Source organism: Rhipicephalus sanguineus, chromosome 4, assembly GCF_013339695.2.
Source record: "Rhipicephalus sanguineus isolate Rsan-2018 chromosome 4, BIME_Rsan_1.4, whole genome shotgun sequence".
Lineage (NCBI taxonomy): Eukaryota > Metazoa > Arthropoda > Arachnida > Ixodida > Ixodidae > Rhipicephalus > Rhipicephalus sanguineus.
Window position 1 is genome coordinate 26,984,003 of NC_051179.1, and position 22,191 is coordinate 27,006,193.

Consider the following 22,191-nt stretch of genomic DNA (forward strand, 5'->3'; position numbering starts at 1 on the left):
TGCAGCTCTACGGTGGCCAACTACATCGGCTGGCGCATCGTGCAGACGATGGGCATTCACACCATGGATCGGTTTAGGCGGTCGCGTTTCCGGTTCGACCGCTACCGCTACCTGGTGCAGGACATCATCGAGCTGCCACGCGAGTGCGTGCGCCTCACCACGCACCTCATGTACTTCGCCGTGGGCAGGCTCTACTTCGACCGGCACATCAGCAAGCCGGCCGAGCGGTACCGCAAGGTATACGCAATCTAACGTCGTTTTAGTGAACCGCCCTTCGTTGTGCAAAGGCTGCAACAGGGGCAGCTTGGATGAGGCATTATAAGTACACAAGAAATGCTAGAACTCCTTCTTAGGCCGCGATGAAAGGCTCGTTCACACCTGCGACTAGCACCGGTCGCGCGACTAAGTTAGTCGCAAACGGTCGCGAATGGACGCTTTTGTCGCAAAGCGACTGCTTTGGCTCAGTCGCTCGCTGCTTGATCTTTCAGTTGCGCAACTGCAGTCGCAAGCGTTTCAGGTGCGCAGGAACATGACGTCAGCTTAATTTACGAGGCAATGACAATGCGAGCCGTATCTGAGAAGACGTGAATTCTTTGTGACGACGAGCATAATTGCATGGTGCATGGTGTTCACATTGGGCGCCTTGAGTCGCTTTTTGGTCGCCGGCCATTCGCCAAAGGTAGCACCCGTGCTAGTTGCAGGGGGGAACGAGCCTTAACGGCGGGTTTCGCAGTTCTCCTTCCTTCAAGAGTCTTCCGCCCCTACAAGTTCAGCTTGAACACAAGGGGATCAACCTGTAAGGCAAACCACCGTTTCGATAGGTGGGTCAGTATTTATCCCAGATGAGGTATGGTTGTGTGGTTACAGGAATAAACGTCAAATGTAGACCGACTGAGGCCCTGTACTCCGGTTGATATTTTTGCACACCCTGCGTTTTCGCATACCGGTTGTTCCAGAGATGGAGCACGTTTTACTCTTTGTACCGAATTCTGGCTCAAGGACTTCATAAGGTAACTCTCGAAACGGCAGTTAACTGTACTGTTATTTTTGCCTACACAGGCAGTAACCAAATAAAGGTTTAATCCCTTCTGTTCATATTCCGTTCACCGGATCTTTCGGCCGGATGGCGCAACTTTACTTTTTTGTACCTAGTGGAAGTGTGAAAGTGCACAATTTTGAACCCTTTGGGTAGCCTCTGTACCCCACAACAATAATCGAAATCTGGCTCGCTTGACTTCCCTTTTCTTCGAAAATTCGGTGTTTGCAACTTGCCCTTAGAGAACGCCATGTGACGCTGATATAGGGCAAGCCAAGGCCGATGCTTGCTGTTGAGGGGCAAACGCACTCCCCAATGGGTGTTTCGAGGCTTCTCCATCCGTTTGTGTGAATACGTGCACACACATAAGTGACATTATTCGAGTTGTATCTATGGTTTACAGGTGTACGACCTGGCGGAAGAAGTGCGAGACGCGTTCGCCGTCCTAATCGATCTGAACACCTGGATGGACACCGAGACCAAGGACAGGGCCCGACAGAAGGTAACCTGTTTCATAAACACGGCTGCTCGCGTCGGCAAACTAGACAAGGCACAACATGCTGCAAGTCAATATACACGTCATATCATAGGAGTTGGATTAATTACCGGCCTCGATGATGATGATGATTCCTGGGGTTTTACGTCCCAAAACTACGATATGATTGAGGGACTACGTAGTATCTAAGTACGCGGGACTCGAGAATTTTCGCCTCGATCGAAAATGCGGCCTCCGCGGTCGGGATTCGATCCCGCGACTTTCGGGTCAGCAGTCGAGCACCATAGCCGCTAGACCACCACGGCGGTATAACTGGCCTCGAATAAGCCCATTCACCAAATGCACTCTTGTGTCGAAATGAACACCATTCCAGCAGAAGTTCTTAGCAGTTTTGCACTTTTGCGGCTGTATCGCTTGGTTATTTAACCATACTTAGAACTACATGCAGCGCACTAACAGAAACATGCACTAACGGAAATCGAGTCGTAGCCAAATTAACTTAATGCTTCTTCCGTGACCATTGCAGTCAAGTATACCTTCATTTGTTTGTTAATTGCAATTGTACTTTTGTTACAGCTCCACAACCTGCAGCTCAACATCGGCTACCCTCCGTGGATCCGCAGCGACCGAGACTTGGACGAGTACTACAAGGACGTAAGTCACCGCATTATATAATTCGTTTATTGTGCCATTTATGTTTTCGCAATATGAGTAAATAAATGAATTCGCTAACTAATGACAGTGGCTTCTGTTTTCGCGCCTTTGAGTCCGGCTTGCTAGCATGTATTCTACACCGCCAAACTCCAGTCCTCACGATTTCATGCAGTGGAATTGTACATCGAATCGAATTCAATCGAATCAATGTCCCCTTCGTCGTCGCTACCCTATAAAAAAAGTTGGCTTGTGCATGTGTTCCAGCTGGTTTTACACATTCAAGCAAGGTGTTCAAATCCCAAACGTAAAAGGCTAGCTATATGTCGGCAAGAGTATTACAGATATCCGTTGATTTTTCGCCGACCTTTATATGCCCCTCCTTCGCTTACTCTAAAGCAAACGGGAGTATTTGGGGAGTCTTTCTGCCACACAATAATCACCTGCCTTGCTTGCGTTTCCTGTCACGAAAACTGTGCGCCGTTCGTGACGGGCCCGCAGAACCTGGCGCACGCCGATAACGCAGGAAAGCATGCGGGATAGATGACGATTATTTTTTTGTGGCAGAAAGACGCCCCAAATAGCATTTCTTCTCTTAATAGTGTACTGAGCGTACGCTATATGAAATCTTAACTACATTATTAGGCCTACAATGTACAAACCAGCTGCAGCTACGATGAGAGAAGCCGTTGCGCATTCTGACCGTCTTGCGCACCTCGAAATATTTGACACGAGCGCGACAGCGATGACTTTCTAAATTTATTTCATAAAGTTTCCATGACATCTTTCGTAGCTATCTGCCTAATATTTCGCAAAAAGAACTTAAAGTGTATTTTTCCCCATCAATGATCAACATGTTTTAAGGTGTTCGCAAAACACCCCTTGCACACCCGTAGGGTGTTAATGCACACGCAACTCCACCCTGTGTCGACTCGCAGCTGCCCGACCTCCGCAAGGAAGAGTTCTTTGTGAGCCTCCTCAAGACGCTGCAGATCCACAGCCGCATCTCGTTCGCAAAGCTGCGAAATGTGCGGCGGGCTCCGGATTTCGGGTATGTGTCCTTGTTTGCATGCATGTTCCACAGACTGTCATGGACATGTAACGCATAAGCCCACTAAGGTGCGGTCTATAGGAATGGGTGTGGTCTCCCTGTTTACGCTTCCTGTTAGAGCAGAAGCCCAAACAAGGCAGAAGTTCGGGAGGACATTTGAAGAGATCGAAAATCCTTGAACTGGATGTGTCGATGGCATCAAAAGGTCTTGTCTTCTTCAGCGTTTGTCGAAACGTTATCCAGGTCCACTACGATCTATAGAATAGCCAGTATATTCCTACTCTAGCGACACCCCCAGTTCAGATTTTTGATCTGTTAGTGCAGAGTTGCGTGTAGGTCCGCCATGTTGTTCCAAAGCTATGCGGTAAATTCAATCCTCACGCGCGCAGGATTCAAACTTATTTGTCTTTATTTTTTTGCAGCATTTTTAACAATAAAAAGCTGCACTTAACTTCACAGTGTAAGCAATAGCGGAATCACAGCTTCTGAAAGCTCTCGCGGATCGAATTGATCTCACAAAACTCCCTAGTTTTAATCACTTGCAATAAGCCAATGACTGTTGCTCGGGCATCGCTCATCGATCGTACACATATCGATGACATCATTCTGCTCTGCAAACAATTTTCCAGATGGTACCCAGGCAGCGTCGACGGCGCGACCTTCTACAGCCATCTTGGCAACTATATTCGTAAGCCACAAACGTGATTTATTCAATAAACACTAGTTGCGCTCACATCCGATAGGCGATTGCGCACTACACACTCGGCAAACAACATGCAGCACATCTATGCAGCTTAAGCTAAATTTCACCCATAAGGCTGTCTTATTATCTATCGTTTATACCCGAGCTTACACCCCCTTAAATAGTGCTTTGCATAGAAATGCCTTTACTGAGGGTAGAATTTACAGTACACTCTAGGGGGAACAGTCCGCGCTTTGCATAAGTGCAACATAAGTCATTCATGAACATGTGACGAGTCTATCGTACATGTTTTCGTATGGTAGTGCAAAATATACATTGAAAACTTCTTTAACTAAGCACTGCACATATTTCTCTTCTCTCGTTGGCAGTTTTACCGGTCGACTTCATCCAGTACCCATTCTTTCTACTGGATATGCCTCCGTAAGTTGCCCGTGTCTCAATTATGCTTTCGATCTTGAGTAAAGCCTGCAATGGTGTGGTTCCTCACTACTACAATTACTCCTCCCAGGCCCATCAACTTCGGCGCTCTCGGCTCCATCATCGGCCAGGAAATCACACATGGCTTCGGCGAACATGGTACGCGCACACTGTGCATACTTGCTCAGTTAGAACTTTAGCAGTCCCATAAAGGTATCGAGAGTATATAGGCAGTGTAGTGCAACTCGGGTACTTCCAGGCTATAGCGCATATGGTGTCATCTTATGTTGACAACTAAATCGCACAGTACTTCGCATTGAACTAATGAACGAGATTTAAATCATGCACTGTTACAATGTTTATACAAGCCCACTTATTGAGCACCCTTGTGGCATGAAATGAAAGGAAGGAAAATAACGTCCGGATGACGAGTCAGCTGCTACAACCATAAAGGCCTAAACACACGTACGCGTTGCAGCGTGTCAGCGCGTACGTGTGTGTGGTCAGGCCTTAATTAACACTTGCAAGATAACTACACAATGTATAGTCACCGCATAAAAATATTAGCACTAGTGATCGTTCCGGCAAATGGCCGCTTGTGCTAATCTTTCTCGGCGGTGACAATACAATGACGAACAAGAGTTTGGGAATCATGGCACCAGCAACAAATAAAAATTCATTGCAGCACAACTCCACAGTGTAGAACCAACAAATTCTGGTCGCAAAGCAAAAAAAATTTAAAACCACCAATCGTTGCCCAGAGTATTACTCGTGACTCTATACATATCGCATAATCTGAAATATCTGCTCGACCAGTTTTACTTTTCGGAAAAGCTGTTCAGCTGCTCTTAAACGGGTCATGAACCACTTTTACAAGTAATCATCCAATGACCTCAGTATCGGAGTTAATTGCCTCACAAATCGATTGCCGCAAAAATTTCTTGAATCCGTCAAGAACTAGCGCAGTTACAGGGGTTTGTTGCGCGCTTTAAGCGCTTTTTCTTCTCTCGTCCCGACGAGTGCGTTGGAGGCTACACATGAAGGGATGGCAGGGTTTACGTCAGTGCGTGTCGCGACCTTGAGCGCGCGTGATGAAACGCGATCGTTCTCATCCCGTTGCAATTCCTGTGTGGTTCACTGTGTAATGTTAGCGGTCTATGGAGCGCAGCGCTGGCACCTTGGAACAAGAAACGTATCTGATCCAAAAGCCGCTTTTGATTTGTCGGCCATTGGTCAATAGCATACTATCTGCTGTTCGACCTCAAACAGCAGGCGCCGGTAGCTCCGAAAAAAGTGAGCACAGGCCTCTCTATGAAGAGGGCGCCTGAGAAAATGTCAACTTCGCGCTCCGCTTCTAAATACTCTCACGCGCACGACTACAAGATTTGGCTGAGATGTTCATACCAGTGTCTGCTATCAGCAGGATGCGTTTTCTCACCAAACCCGAAGGTTGGTTTATGACCCCTTTACCAATGTCAATGCAGGCGCCATGTACGACGACCGAGGCAAACTGGTCGAGTGGTGGACGCGGCAGACGCACCGCAAGTTCATCACGGGCTCGCGCTGTCTGCTCGAGCAGTACGACCTGTTCAGCAACCCAGTCACCGGCAAAAAGGTAAACACGCCTTCACACACGCAAGTCAAGGTGTTTGTGTCAAAAACGTTAAATAAATGGCACAATTGAGGCTTTCCTTGAATACCGACTTAGCGGTGATAATCAAAAGCGTCATTCTGGGCTGTAATGAATTCCACCTAATTCTTTCTTGTCAACACTGGCTGGCTCGTGTGAAATTTCTGATTGGCTGAAGGTGCCAACGTGGTGGAATTTTGTGGTGAGATTTTCAGTGTCCAGGATAGCATACGAAAGAAAGCACGCAAATGTGAGGTGCTGCCGAGTGCGTTCATATCACCAGCCCTAATCCAAATATGTGTTCCAAGGTTATAGAAACAGAGCATGTTAGTTCACAGCACAGAGCAGCTTATCAGTTGCAGCAAGCACTGTGCTCATAATTCAGTGAGCATCCTGTTAGTCATTCAAACATACAACTTTTGTCTTAAGTTTCTTCATCTACTTTTTGCTTTAATTTGCCAAACTGCAAACAAAGCAGGACTGGGCAGCATCGCGATAGTATCTGAGAGATACTATTGAGTATCTGTATTTTTGTATCGAGATACATTTGAAAAATGTATTTGTAGCTCAGTAGTAAAATACTTTGACGATGTATCGATTATATCACGATACTCTGAAGGAAACGGGTATCTCGTTACTTTTTTTGTCGGCCATGAGCTGATGTGTTTCAATAAAAAGCCAAGCAAAGGTGCACCGCTAGTCGGCGACATGGAGAACGGCGAAAGGTTCGCCACATGCACAGAATGGCCCATGTGGTAAAGCGGCCGACGCTGACGACACTCGCTCTCTCTCAAGGCCGGTGCAGCGCCCCTAACCTTTTTTCGTGTGGCCAGCCATATCACGAGTTTGCGAGCTGTGTCGAGGCCGTACCGACGCTGTCTAAAAGAAAGCCTATTTGAGAAGCTGCTCTTGCTTAGGTGCAATTAACGCAACAACCTTATGAGTAAAACATATCCTGTGTGTAAATGCATACTTTTTCTTACTTCACTGGTGTTGGTTAGTGATTCCAGCGATATGCTTGACAGGTAACTGTCAATGCTCCACAACTTATTTACAATATTGCGGAGCATCAGCATCCCCGAAAAAAATGTGTATTCCACTATCTGTATTCCAGGATACATTTTTCCTTCTTTTTGGCAAAAGTATCTTCGAAAAATCCCGTTATGTCAAAGACAAATGTATCTCAGTATCTGTGTTTTAGGCTTCCAATACATGTATTTCGATATCTGTACTCCGGAATACTTTTCGGAGTATATCTGCCCAGCCCTGAAACAAAGTGGTAGGTTTTCAATATGGTTAACTGATTTATTGTTTCTCTGCAGGGTTACCGTATTTTTTTATTTTTTTTGCTGAGATGGAGCACATATACGATACACCACAGTATAGTGTATAATAATGATCATGCACTCACTAGAATTAGCGTTCATTCTATGCGATTGCTTCACTGCTCATTAAGTGAAGTCCTCCATCTAATGCTGCACTCTTTTTTTTTTAGCTGAGCATCAACGGCACGCTCGAAATCAACATTGCCGACAACGCCGGATTGAGGCAAGCCTTCAAGGTAAAGAAAAGGCAAAATAAGTAACTGTACAGAATGAGACGACTTCTTGATAACTCTACGCTCTCAACGAAACTAAAACTGCTACTTGATATCGGTGCAGCAATATTGTCATTGTATTTCGATGCGAATAGTTTGTTCTAGTGAATGTCTTAATAAAGTTAGCATCTCACTAAACTTCTCTTAGCCACATAAGTGTTCAAGAATTTCTGAGACTTAACGTATGGAAGCTGAAGCCAATGTAGGGTGCCTTGGTTGCATTAGTGCCACAGAAGGAACAACCAACTAGCTTTCCTATCACCGTCCTTGCTGGATAACATAACTGATACTTATCGCATTTAGCTCCAATGTAACACACTAAATGACAGCAAATGGCAAGCATTTTGCTGGTCACTGATGTTGGTCAGTCATGAGTGTCATCACTAGAGGCGGATTTTTAGGCATTAAAAAAGCTCCTTTTAGGCACCAAAAATAGGCAGGCAAAACGTTTTAGGCTTCCAAAAGCATAAATATAGGCGCAATAATTTTTCACACAAGTCCAAAAAACTTCATACGAAGACGTGTGCGACCTCTATCTACGACAGGAAAACAAAAATGTTATTGCTTGGTTCGCAGAACACAGTCTCTCCCATATTCTGCACGGTGGGTCACGTGTCCACTGTCGAATCGACACACTCCTGGTTGTCTTCTCGGCATGACTGAGAAGGGCAGAGCAGAAGCAGACAGCCAGCGGGTCGAATCGTCTACAGCAATTTCTCCCCTTGCAGTGAACCACTGGGGTAGCCAGGGGGGTGGGGTGTTCAGGGGATTCAACACCTCTTCCCTCCCCCCGAAACTTCTCAGTTTTGCATGTGTAATATACACACACACAAACGCATCCACAAACATACATAAAGTATGGTCGACTCCCTCTCCCTGTTCCTTCCGAAAAAAAATTTCCGGCTACTTTAAAGCAGTGAACACGTACCTTACAAAGTAAATTACAAGAACAAAAGCTGCATGCACATCACATTTTTCTTTCTTTTCTTGCTCTTGACTCTCCTTTCCGGTGAAGGCTCTGCGGTCTCGCATTCGCCAACCGCTCGCGCCATGTCTCTGTGGCGACATATGCTCGCCGGCGTGTCCTACTTCACGGCTGCTAGCGGTTGTTTCCGGGGGTTGGTTGAACTAGAGGACTAGGTTGAACTCCATAGTTCCTAAAAGTCAGTGTAGCGCAGTTGCATGAATCACGGCCTCAAACTGCTTTTGGGAGCGAAACTTGAGGCTAAATAGTGTTAATATAAGCGCCAATTGTGAAAATAGGCATTTATAGGCATTTGTAAGCATTTAAGCACAAACGCCAAAAACAGGCATTTTTAGGCACTATAAAAACACTATAAAAGCCCTTCTTAACCTCTAATTCATGCTGATATATCAGAGTGGCACGATAGGAGCGCAAGGAACAAAATAGGCATTGACTAAAATCCGGTCTCTAGCCATCACTGCTGGATAATTTTACTGATACTTTTGACTGACTCCAATGTAACACACAAAGTGACGGCAAACAGCAAGCGTTTCGCTGGTCACTCATGAGGTTGTGTTGGTGTTGGCACGAAGCATGGCCGCTTCTTCACCGGTACAACCAGGTCTTCGCTCATGTCTAGGGTGGTGCATAAGTTATAAGCTGCAAGACACACTGTACGGCATTCATTGCTAGCAGTAAACTCGGATTATCACCGCACTGAAAGTTGTTTATTTTAACAAATAACCATCCCCCCTATCAATAAAAAAATTTTGGCGAAGACTGCTACCCTTCATGTCAACGCTAACTGCCTGTTGCCTCAACATTTGTAATCTCACTTCCTTCGTGTGTTCAAAAACAGGCATACCGCGTGTACATGATCAAGTACGAGGAGCTGTACGGCATGTACGCCATTCCTGGTACGGAGCCGTACACAATGGACCAAATTTTCTTCATCGCCTATGCGCTTGTAAGTGGAAACGTCCAACTTGCTGTTATGTAGCATCAACTGAGAAACATTTGGTACACATTTGAGCCTCCAAACTTCAAAACCTATCTGAATATTAAAAAAAGTAAACAATGTGTCAAGCTCCAGGGTGAAACATCCTAGTTCTGGATAGTACAGTAATCTTTTTGGCTTACGTTTTAGTCTTTTTTTATCGTCATTCTGGAAACGGTTATGGAGCATGTAGACTTAAAATGCCAGATTACCGAGATGTCTTCTGGAGCAGATTATACTTAAATGTAAGATTAGTGACATCGTGAGCATATCCAAAGTAAAAATAGAAATTTAAGCACTTGTCATTGCCCGGTATTTGCTGCACGGATGCATTGTTGTACTCATCCAAGGCACTCTTCTACCGCGTACTTTGCCAGATACTAGGTGCTTTGCAATTATAATTTTGTTTCCATATGGCATATGTCAGAAGTAGAACGGCAGCGAACTCGGAATTATACTTCAGACAGTTGCCTTCTTGATGTAAAGAAAGAAGGAAAGAATAATGCCAATATTGTTTTTCTTCCAGTCGAGGTGTGAAGTGGCCCGCAAGAGGTCCATGTACTCGTACCTCAACCCGCGGGAAACGACACCCAGCCGCTACAGGTGAGGGCTTCAGTTCCCAACTAGCAGTTGCATTCCAAAGCAGTATCAAGTTAAACTGTATTAGTAATTTGTTTCTGCAGCAAGAAAGCAGCCTTTTTCTTTTCCCGGCTGCTGCGGCTGCATTTTCGATGGAGGCGAAAATGCCTGAGGGCCGTGTACCTAGATTTAGGTGCAGAACCCGAGGTGGTCGAAATTTCCGGAGCCCTCCACGACGGCGTCCTTCATAATCATCGTGGTTTTGGGACGTTAAAGCCCAGATAAAAAAAAAAAAGCCTTTTTCTTTTTACCATGAGGGTTAGGCTTGGCAAGACACAGTAGGATCTCGGTGATACGAATCTCAAGGGGGAACGAAAATATTTTTTTCCGCAAAAGCTTTTAGAATCCGTCAATTACATGCGGAGTACAGGGATTTGTCGCACGCTTTAAGCGCTTTCTCCCTCCTTTCGTACTAGCGAGCGCGCTGAGTTACGCAAGGGGAAGGGGGGGGGGGGGAGTGAAAAGGGGGCAAGAAGCTACGTCCGTTCGTCAGCGCGCACTCTTCTTTTTGTCTTTGAACGCGTGGCTTACTTCCAGTGTTATCGCGAGCGCGGGCACGTGGCGACATCCCGCGGCGGCCACAGTAACTATGCAGCTCACGATGCTCAAATCGGCCAATGGCCGTGGGATTTGGGTTTATGGCATCTTTAAAAGAGAAACAGGCGATTTCTAGCTGACTAGCAGCACGTGGCCTGGTATTGTAACCAGTATCAGAATCGTAATAGCGCGGAAGCAACACAAAGGACAAGAAGGGACGCAGGCGATTTGTGTTGCTTCCGCGCTATTACGATTCCGATCATGGAGCACAAACTAGCCCGATCTGCGATGCTTCTATAGAATTGTAAATTCCAGGTTACATGCTGCGCTATGTTTGGCTCACGTGTTCTCAGAAGCCTAAACTACCGATCGGCAGCGTTGACCATGCTGAAAAAGTGTTTCAGGGCACCTTTAAGCACCTAACGAGAAAAAATGAAATTTAGTGGCGCTCGGTACTGGCACTGTTCCAATCATCCAGCCTTTCCATCATGCCACTGTAGCTATGCCGCAGCCTCAAACTTGGCTTATGTTCACCATATTGCAAAGATCGTTTTACCACCATCCAGCTTCCACGCTTGAATGCTTGTTCTACATATGCTATGCACGTCGTGGCATGCACTTGTATTTGGCAGGCAGCAGTCACATACTTACGTGCAGATGTTTTTATCGTCTTGGACGTCAATGAAGTGTATCGTACCGCGGTCAATGTCAAGCTGCCATTATGCCATATGGTACTGCAATCTTTCATAAAGGTACAAATGTGGCATAGCGCGTGTGCGGGCGAGCAAGGCAGAAGGGAGGTCAACATGCCATCATATTCTGTTCAAAGCTGAAGGAATCTCGAAGCTTGCTTTTTAGCCGCTACATCATCAGGTCATGCCTAGTTGCCGAGTACCCCGTGGTACCAAAGACCCATTTCTTTGGAGCAACTTTTGAAAGCGCTAACTGTACTGCGTTGCAGGACCATTGTACCGCTGATGAACTTCGAGCGGTTCTCGGAGGCATTTGGCTGCCGTGTCGGCACCATCATGAACCCCGAGCAGAAGTGCATCGTCTGGTGATGCCCCACTAGCTCGGGAAATGACGCCGTGCTGAGCCAAGCAATCTCCAGAAGGCTTCTCTGCCTTTCGCGTGTTAACACGCAAACTTCAAATATAAAATGTTAATTACGTGTGCTTTTGTTTTTTTCCAGCAGGTACCTCACTTTTATTTGTGAAAATCTTCAATAAAATTATTCAGTATGGCTCATTTTTTCATAGGAGTGAGCAAGCCAGAATTAGATGCAAATACTCAAAACACTGGCTCCATAGTTTTGGTCTGTAATTTCAGTGCATACAAATGAGTGCCATGTGTCCACAACCTGAAGAAGTTTGATGTTAAAACCTTCTCCACATCATGTTCAATGGATGTTTCTACCCATGTTAGGCATTGTTTCCTACAACATGTAACCCACACTGCTCTCCCATCCTTCCAGAGCACTAATAATGGACCTAGCTCAAATTCATGCAGCAAATATAGGTTCCAAGTGAATAGCGACTTTGTGAAATAATTTTGAATAGTTCGAATAGTATATATTGCATATTAAGAAAAGTTAGAGCATAATAATGGAGCTAGGTCAAATTCATGCAGCAAATATAGGTTCAAAGCGAATAGCGACAGTGAAATAATTTTAAATTGAATAGTTCGAATAGTATATATTGCATATTAAGAAGTTATCAAATTTAATAATATAAAATTGGAAATTAATCTCTCATGGTGAATATTACTTTCTTGGTTTGAAGTGAAATGGAAGAAACTAATACTGGCAAGATTTGTATAGCATTAGGGTGAAAGTTTTAACTGGTACACTACGTTACTGTACTTAGCGCATATAAGTCCGCGTACCACAGTTCAAAATTAAAAAATAATTGAAGTGAAGGTGCGGATTTCCTTTTGATGGGTGGTTTCACAGCATAGCACTCCGCATGCTGCAGTAAAACCACCTTTACAAGGGGATTATATGCGCTCAGATATGCATATATATTCTTTCATTTCGAATAATCTAAGTCCGTGTCGAGGTGAATTCAAATACTGTAATGTTTGTTTGAATAATCGCCCATTCCTAGCGTTGTCCCTTTGTGGAAATTGCCAGTAAATGCAAAGTTGCCTCTTCTGATGTAAAATTGGTGGGCCATGTTGTACATGTTCTATGACAGAACGGAACGAAGCGTCACGAGAGGGAGCCGCATGGGATTGGTCGAGGCTCGTCTGACGGTCAGACGTGAGAATAGCAACAGGAAACAACAGTGCTGTCAATCATTTTGGCAAAAAACAGGCACAGATTGGTCGGAGGCACCGTTCTGTCCGATAGAACGGATACAGAATGGTCTACGGACAACTTGGATTGGATTGAAACGTAAGCGCTGGGGCCAGAGAATCGGATTAACCTCTTTTGTCTGGCTTGCTCCAATCCCCTGCCAATAGTTTGAAAAAATCGCAACCAACTCTACACCAACGAACCACTTGCGAAATTGTGACAGCACCTAGCGTCCACTCGACACTACCACACATAAACTGTTAGTCATTGTGCTCTTTAATCAAGCTTTGAAAAACAATACCTGCCGATACTAATGTTCACCTATAATATCTCTATATTTCTTCATGCGTTAGCAATGTCCAGCTATAATAATTCTATATTTCTTCATGCTTTCAAAACATTTCTGAATCCCGTCAGCTCACCTATCGGCTGTTTGCTCCCCCTCGTCCTCTCGTGATATTTCATTCCATTTTGTCACGGAACACTTACAAAATAGCCTCCTTGCTGTGATATAACACATTAATTAGATCTAAACTGGAATATCCATGCATAGTTTGGGATCCATACACTAAGACTAATATCAATAGCCTTGACAGAGTGCAGCAAAAAGCAGTCAGATTTATATATAACAAATTTTCAAGATCGATTCCCCCACAGAACTAATGAAATTTAACCACACTGAACCACTTGAGAGAAGAAGTGGAGACTAAAATTCCATGAACTGCTTTACGCTAACAATTTATCCCTAGACCCATCTCTGTATCTATCGCAGCTATTAACCGAAACCACGCGCCACTGTAGGCAAGACGGATTAACATCTTAATTTGTGAAAACGAACACCATTTAAGTATTTTTTTCCTCATACAATAACCGAATCGACATTGCAATCTTTATTATTATTGCTTTGTTTTGTAGTGTTCTTGCCACAAGTGTCACTGTGTGTACCATTTTTGCCCTCCCTGCTTGGATTGTGTCCGCAGTATTCAATAAATATAAAAAAGATAAACGACTAATAAAATAAATCCATATTGGGGATCCAGCTGGATCGAACCAAAGCGTTCTGCGTGGCAGTCAAATGTTCTACCACAGAGCCACAAGAGTGCTTGAAGCTGCTTTGAAAAAAGACATTATGCAGGTGTCGTGTTGGGTGAGGAGACGTGTTGACGTAAAATTGCATGGCAGAAGTGTAGAATCACACCAGGTGTAGCATTATGTGAACTGCGAAACGAGTATGTGGTTTAAAGCTGCCCACCCATTGCAAAGGAATCGGCCATAATTAGGGCTCCGTGTTTTCGGTTTTATCTGAAAAAATCCGATAAACATTTGCCCGGTAAAATTTTTGACAATTCGGATTTATCCGATAAACTCCGAATTCAAGGGCCAATATGACCTGATTCCGTTCTTTATCGAAAGGGCAAGTTCTAAGCTCTCATTGACACATCTTCTGGTTTGACTGATTTAAAGTTAACCGCGTGTAGCTGTATTGTGCTCCGACTCAGCCTCCTACATGCTGAAGCTTCACAAGGACTTGCAACCCTCAAACCCCGAATTCAAGGCGCTTCACTTCAAAGATCCGTGCCACCTACTCAGCAACGCTCTGGAGGATGGAATTAGGACGAGCTCGTTTAACGTAGTTCACGATTTTGTAGTGCACTTTCCTGCAATGTTGAAGTCGTCGCGGGAGCTGCGCCGTAAGTTTGGTCTTGTGTGCTTGGCCATGGGCACGTCCATCAAGTCTCTGAAAACCGTATGTCCATCGAGGTGGTTCTAGAAGATATTCTGGACTACTGGCGCGCCATTCTGTCTTTCTTGAGAAGCGATGAAGCCAAGGGAACGAAGTGCGAGAAGCTCAAGTCTTTATTTCATCGCTTGAAGCTGTGCACGACTTGCTCATTAAGATGAGGTTCCTGAAGACAATTCATGTGTTGTGCTCTCAATCATTAAGGAACTTGAGGCACAGAGTATCCTGGTACACCAAGTTTATCCCATACTGGGGGTTCGTTTGCATGCACTCATCAGTCAAAGGCGTTATCCAGCCGAGGTTTTTGCATCAGATGTCACAAGTCTGTTGGACCTCCTTGACGAGACTGACCGCTTAACGACTTTCGCAGACTTTCATGGATACTATGCTGCTGTCGCCGAAAAGTGGAGACAGACATCCGAGAAGAACCTGTGCAATCAATTCCAGTACACCAAAGAATCGTTTTGGTACTGTGTTCAAATTGTGAATCCAAATGTGAATCATGAGCTGCCCTGTGCGTTCGAAACCTATGTGCCTATATTTCAATTAGTGCATCTTCAAACTGACCACATGAGCCAGCTGCTGAGTGATTTTGCGAACTATCAGTGCTATGAAATATGTAACATTGTTGAACCCCTGTCGTTTTGGAGACTTTACAATGTGCAGTGGCCAGTGCTTTCTCGCTGTGCGCTGTGTTTTCTGGCGCTTCCTGTTTCTAGCGCTAACGTTGAAAGGGCATTTTCAAAGCTGAGTCGTAAATCGAAAGGAGCGCGCTTCGATCACTGACAGCAACCTCGCAAAGCATGCTTGCGTGTTTTACAATAAGCTTTAAGCATTAGGTTGTTATACGCACAAATACAGATGTTTTGTGTTCAAGTATTTCGCTTGCGCGTATGTTTTTGTGCATTCAAACCTTCCAGAAAAAAAAAAATGTGCTTCATGTGTTTTGATGCTTTAGTATTCAGATATGAATTGATATAAGATTTTGGGGTTTTGAGAATAATGCAAAACTCCGAATTTCGGAGAATTGGGGATTTACGGGAAATAAACTCTGATAAACACCCGCCGATATTAAAAAAAATAAACACCGAAAACACGGAGCCCTAGCCATAATTCATGATCAGCCACAGCATTGTACGCAACCCGTACAGTCTGCATTTCGCTAATTAACAGTTGTGTGGCTGCCCACACTGTTTTGTGTTAGAACACGTTACCCAGCAAATAGTCCCTTCAAACTAAAAAAGAATATTATGCAGATTGTACGCACCATGGAAACTGACTGAAGCGAAGTTCTCACTGGTGCTTGCATAAAAAACACTGTTGTCCAGAGACAATTTGCGAGTATCGTAAGCAAGTGGCTTAAACTGTGGTACTGCTTGCACATAAATGCACAAACTAAGGACAGCAACAGCTTTCGAGCACTACCAGAACAGTCTTTTTACGTTCAACACGTGATGTCTGGAGTAATTCTAAAAGCACAAGCCTAAATATACCTGCATATTCGGTTCTACTTTATTACAGGAAAATGCGTTTCCCACATAAAAACATACAGCCATGCATCGTCACTAAGATATACTGTATATAAATTACAATACCACATTGGCGGTCCAAAAATGAGAACGTAAAAAAACTATACGAGTTCGCTTCGTCATACATACACCGGGTGCAATACCACCGAAGCCTCAAAAAACATAAGCGCAAAACAACTGTGACCCTAACTGGTCAAACGGCTAGCTGGTCGTAATCATTTCCTTGGGGAAGTGGCCTGTGTCACCAAGTGACCGTAGGGACACTCGGCCCGAGGGAGGGATCCTCACGAGAGTGATGCTGCAGTTGGCCAGAGAGATGCGAGACCAAGCCTCGGGTGGGAACTGCAGAGCCCTGGGAGTAGGAGCAAAGACACACACACGTCTTAGCACTAGCGGTTAAAAAGGCGAGTCAGATTCTGTGGTTTTACGTGCCAAAACCGCAATATACGATTATGTGGCACACTGCAAGAGGCCAGACTCTGGATCACCCCTTTTGACCACCTAGGGATCTTTAACGTTCCCTCGTCTATGTACACCAGCGTTCTTGCATTTTGCCCCCATCGAAATACTGCTACCAAGGCTCAATGAAATTTCCTCAAGCTTGCTATGTTTCTTCTATGGCTCCTTTAAAACGGAATGTAGTTAATTTATACTGATAAAAAATTGCATAAACCTCAGTAGACTCCATCAAAATCAATGAAGTTGGTGCAAGTGTCTCCAACTGTATTCTCTCTTTGTTCATTTTCTGGTTTAGGAAATACATCATCAAAAGTGAAACCATTTTTTCTTTTAGCACCCCTTCAGAATTCTCTTCTCAGGAAGACAGTACACTTTGCAATGCAGCATGATGCCTTAAGAATCACACATGTGCTATGTTTCACACACTTCAGTCCGAGTAGAGCTCTTTCTTGAAAGCTAAGCTGGTTTTTACACTGAACCTGCACAAATTACAAATTATAGTGAAGCACCACTATCATCATTCCACCATCTATGATAACCAACTGGACATAGAAATGAATGACGATGTATGCCATGTGCACAGTATGGCTGTTTCTCTTCTTCGTTTTGATACTCTCCGTAGTGTCCTCTGTTGCACTTCATCAAGTTTTAACACACTTGTGTAACTTTTAGTCTCTCAGATGCTATGGATACCCTGTACCTCTCACACACACAATCTTTTTTGCTGGTGAATACGACCATTCAATGCCTTGAAACACAGTACTGATATCCATATTAGCAAGTAGGCTTTCATTACATGGTGTAATACATAGACGGTAACTGTATCTAGGAAAAGGCTAAATTTGGGATCATTACTCAGAGCCTGCAACCACAACTACAAGAAAATGGTTGATCGAGTGAGAGTCTACTGACCCAGAGCAAACATAGGGGTTGTGATCAACAACAGAATGCCATTGAGCCGTTGCCTGGTGTTACAGGCAACTAAAATGAGGAAAGATTGCCACAAATCACGTGCAGGGGAACACATACACACCTGCATATCCAATATCGAATGACGTTGGCATGGCAAACGATGATCTCGTGGGAGTCCTCGTTTTGACTGGGAGATGCACGGTAGAAGTACTTGCGAAAACCGGCTTCTATCCTCGCGCCATCTGTAAAAAACTAGCGACGCAGGTCCACCCCCTTAGTCAGTTCCAGGTGCTGAGACATGCACTTAAATAGAAGATAGTTAATGCAGTTTTTATGGCACAAAAGCAGCAGAGGCTATGATGTGCCAGTCAAAAGGTGTTAGGTAATCAACAGTGAAATGATGCAGTTTTAAAGCTTATATAAAATGCCACATTCTTTTAGAAAGTTCAGCATGTCTGTCAAGGGTACAAGAGGATGATCTCCTAAAAGCAGAGTAGCGTGTAAAGGTATGTGTTGTTTGTACAATTCGCTGAAATGTTTTTGTCTCTGCGTTGCAATATCGAGGCATGCAATTACAGTGTGTATAAGTGTTAATGGTTCTTGGCATTTTTCACATGTTGGCTGTTTTTCATTTGTGAGTAAAATAGAAACAGAAATAGAATAGAAATGTGAGTGAATAGAAATAGAAGAGGCTAACACAGGAAGAAAAAAGGTGACTGCACTAAGTTGAGGTGCGATAAAAGATTGCACTAGTGCAAAGAAACGTAATCTGCATGCAGTGTGCCATGACCAACACAAAGAAAGAGCCACAACACAAGAAAGAACACAATCGAATCGTCACTTGAGCCAACGGGCGGACTCGGGCATGATAAAAGAAAGTGCAAGTTGCCAAGGACGTCTTTTACTAGCCTTGTGCACAATTCCCTGACTACAGAGGCAGAGTTTATGAACGAGGCTACAACCACGAAGTGCATATTTTGGGAGTGGTTGTCGCAATACAAATCGTAAAAGTGGAAGCAGTGGCTAGATTGCAGTTCATCTTCGACATAGTAACAGCGCAAGAGGACAAACATAAAGAGAGGCAGGAAAAAGACGAGTAATTTTGCCCGTGCCTTTGTCAGTGTACCATTTCCGGCACTGTTACTGCATTGAAGTAGTTCTGTAGTATGAACGCCAATCCAGCATGGGTTCTGCACGCTCATTTATAGTGGAAAATGGGAGGGAATTGCGTGCCAGCGACGACACTCTTCAGCATAGTGTACCATTTCAGAAACTGGGCTGAATTCGGCCCCAATTCCATGGCAATTTCAGGAAAGTGGAACCATGCGGATGTCGCGCACATCTTCAAAATTGCACGTTACTTTCAGTCACATGTCACGATGGATTGCGGATAAATCTGAGAAAAACCAGAGCCCCCCATGATGTCCATGCAGTAGGATAATGCTGTGCATATTTTCAAGTCAGCGCTGATAATTGTACAGTAGTTAATTATCAACCTGGTGCACAATCATTTGCATCGCGTTAAATGAGCTCGTACTAATGCATGCTGGGAACACCTGCAACCACCTTGGCTTCTGGTCTCCAAGTTCCGTAAGGCGGTTCGGGAGGCACAGGTGCCCCTTCCCGTATCAGCTCGCACGACTCGATGGGAAGAGGTTGCACATGCTTGTGAATTATCTCGGCTGTTTCGACTGCTCGGGTCATGGTCGAGTGAACAAGTCGCGAGAAGGGGACTCCCAACTGCCTCAACCGTTGGCCAGTCAGATCTGCCTGCTTGCGGCCTGCAACAGAACATACAAGAGAAAGAGTGTGAGAAAAAAAAAATTAAGCTGTAAGTTCACACAGTATGTGGAACCTGAAAAAATTTCCAGAACCACCACCGAAGCCATGCGGGGCACCAGCAAACACCCCTAGAGCTAAATCTAGCACATACACACAACATTCTCCTTCTGTTTTTGATCAAAAAAGAGTGTCAATCTCTTGAACAATAGTGACATGCATGAGCACAGTTGTTTAGTTAGGGTGCATTTGAACATGTTCGGTATGGACTTGGGAGGTGGGATTTTTTCTTTTTTTTCGATAATAAACATCAGTTGTTAGTGGCCACCTCTGTGTCACTGTCTGTTTTCTGCTTCTATTTTTTTTTTTCAAATTTTCATGTTACTGTGGCTTTTCTTTTTGTGTAACAATCTACCAACTCACCCAACAAGCAACACTCTTGAACGTACACACAACTACACACAAAGACTAGAACAGCTGTCACTGCAGTTTAATTCTAGAGCATCACATGTGTAATGCTGAATGTGTAGGTTTGGCTTCCTCTGGAGGCACGCTAGCTTTCCATACACATCAATTTCCTTTTTCAAATAAAAAAAACAGCCAATTGCTTTGTGTGTTCCGTGCTTTGCCTGTATGTTCATGCGGAGAAAGCTAAGAAATAGAGCCCCTCAAGCCCTCTATATGAAACCAGCTTTTAAGTAGGTTCACCTAATCGGGTATAGCTTAGCAATCCTCCCATGCAACCATAGGTCGGCAAACTAGCTCATGAGTCGACTCACTGAGACCAAGATCAAGCCGTGAGTCTGAGCGAGTCCGGTTGAGTAATATGTTGGCGAGTTTGGGTCCAAGTGACTCCCGCTGAGAAAAATTTTAGTGAGTCCGAGTGACCCCTAAGTGCAAAAGGTGCATTTCTTGAATGAGTCTGAGTGAGCTCCACTTTTTTTGCCGACATATGCAAGCAACTAAGCAATACTGCCTATTAATGCTCATTTTGCTCATCACGGTGGTCTAGTGGTTATGGTGCTTAACTGCTGAACCGAAGGTCGTGGGACTGAATCCCGGCCACGGCGGGCACATTTTTGATGGAGGCGAAAATGCTCAAGGCCCTTGTACTTAGATTTAGGTGCACGTTAAAGAACCCCAGGTGGTCAAAATTTCCGGAGCCCTCCACTATGGCGTCCCTCATAATCATACGTTGGTTTTGAGATGTTAAATCCCAACAATTATAATTATTAATGCTCATTTTGTGCAACTAGTTTTCATGATTCATTGACAAGTCATGCAAAATTCATGTCACACATGAAATTTTCCTTCTATACATCCATTTCGTTTTGTGCCTATGACAGCATCACGGGAACACCACAACATTGTCACTTACCCAATTCTGTCAGAGTGAAGTCTTTATCCGACTCTCCTCGCATATTGTACTGGCCATGTCGAATGATGTAAAGGTATCGTGTTGCTGTTGGCTTTGCTTTTTGCAGTTCTTCGTTATAGCGATTTTGCTCTTTTTCTGATGAATTCTTGGGAGGTTTCGTGCAACACTCAGGCTCCCTCCTGGAAAAAAAATGGAAAAACTCAATTTTGTTACTTCGCTAGAAGTAAAGCGAAAGGGGGTCAGTGTGTTGATCCTCGCGCTGTTCATTACGCAGCCCAAACTACTTTTAAACCATTCGGCAGGAACACTACGTTCGCCGATAAACAACACGGCTACACGCTTTAAAACTAGTTCACCAATTGCTAAACATTACGCACACCTGAATGACTTGAAATTGCTTCTTCCTGATTGACACATTCCTCACGCGCGCGCGACAGCATCATGCGCTTGGCAATTAAAAAATAAGAAATAAATAAATAAAACCAGCTATAGTATACACGTTCAACAATGGTCGACGTAACATAAATGAAGGAGGATGACAGCTTGTCTCCACATGAGTAATTGTCGATTGTCCGACAGCACTGGCTGGTAAATGATTGCTTCAAAACTTCACGGTCGCAAAAATGGGCGGGAACATTTACAAGTGAATGCCAAATCAAGCATAGATGCGCCGAGAGATATTCAACTACGAATGCATGCGTTGCCACCAGCACGGCAAGCTTGCCGCGTAAGTAGAGCAGCCAATCAGACCTTTCAAACCGTATGCCCCCTGTAGAGCAGTAAATGAGAGCATTGCCGAGGTTCCGATCGATTACATAAGTTTAACAGGACCGATTTGCAAACTATAAGAACTGTCGAAAGCATGACACGTGATGAAGCGCAAGTAAGTGTTCAAGTGAAACGCCGCCTCCGGCAAGGCCGCGCTTACCTGTCCCAGTTGCTGTCCCACTGAACGGTCGGCTCGAAGTTCGTAGTCCACGCGGCTTGCACGGTGTGCTTCTTCGCTCGCTCACTGCAGACCACAAAGGCTGCCACGCCACCACCGAAAATGCTCACACCTGTGACCACGCGCCGAAACATTTCACAGAATACACTGCATCCAGGCAGCGCAGACCGAATCTACAACACAATCGCGATTAATAAAAGAGCGGAAGCCCGCCACATGCGAGTACCTGTGCTACCTGTACGCTGCCCGTACAGCGATCACTAAAAGCCACCAGAGCCAGCGACAGTACCACGTGATTACAACGTGCACTTAGTGGAGCTAAAATGTCAGTAATGATATCGATCTCCGCTAGGTTAAGCATGCAACCGGCTTCCGTTTGCTCCCTAGCGCGCGTTACCACACTGCTGTGCTTATTCATCGATCCAGGCGGCGA

At 44.6% G+C, this 22,191-nt stretch overlaps 2 protein-coding genes across 3 annotated transcripts; one reads left to right on the plus strand and one right to left on the minus strand.

Annotated features, from left to right (window-relative positions):
* Positions 1-11,911, plus strand: LOC119391096 (neprilysin-1). The gene is made up of 12 exons (XM_037658773.2): positions 1-237; positions 1,440-1,538; positions 2,109-2,186; positions 3,122-3,234; positions 3,864-3,922; positions 4,306-4,357; positions 4,446-4,513; positions 5,839-5,969; positions 7,480-7,545; positions 9,405-9,512; positions 10,069-10,145; positions 11,680-11,911. Exons 1-12 carry the CDS (start codon positions 49-51, stop codon positions 11,777-11,779), a joined length of 1,140 nt encoding a protein of 379 aa, XP_037514701.2. The 5' UTR covers positions 1-48; the 3' UTR covers positions 11,780-11,911.
* A 3,820-nt stretch (positions 11,912-15,731) lies between these two features.
* LOC119389668 (serine/threonine-protein phosphatase Pgam5, mitochondrial) lies at positions 15,732-22,012 on the minus strand. 2 transcript variants are annotated; one of them, XM_037657027.2, is made up of 5 exons: positions 21,741-22,012; positions 20,813-20,991; positions 19,222-19,436; positions 17,777-17,907; positions 15,732-16,636 (listed from the first exon to the last, which is right to left on the minus strand). In XM_037657027.2, exons 1-5 carry the CDS (start codon positions 21,890-21,892, stop codon positions 16,486-16,488), a joined length of 828 nt encoding a protein of 275 aa, XP_037512955.1. In that variant the 5' UTR covers positions 21,893-22,012; the 3' UTR covers positions 15,732-16,485. The 2 variants fall into 2 exon arrangements, with proteins under 2 accessions (XP_037512955.1, XP_037512954.1); XM_037657026.2 differs by having other exon boundaries at positions 19,219-19,436.
* Between the last annotated feature and the right edge of the window lie 179 nt (positions 22,013-22,191).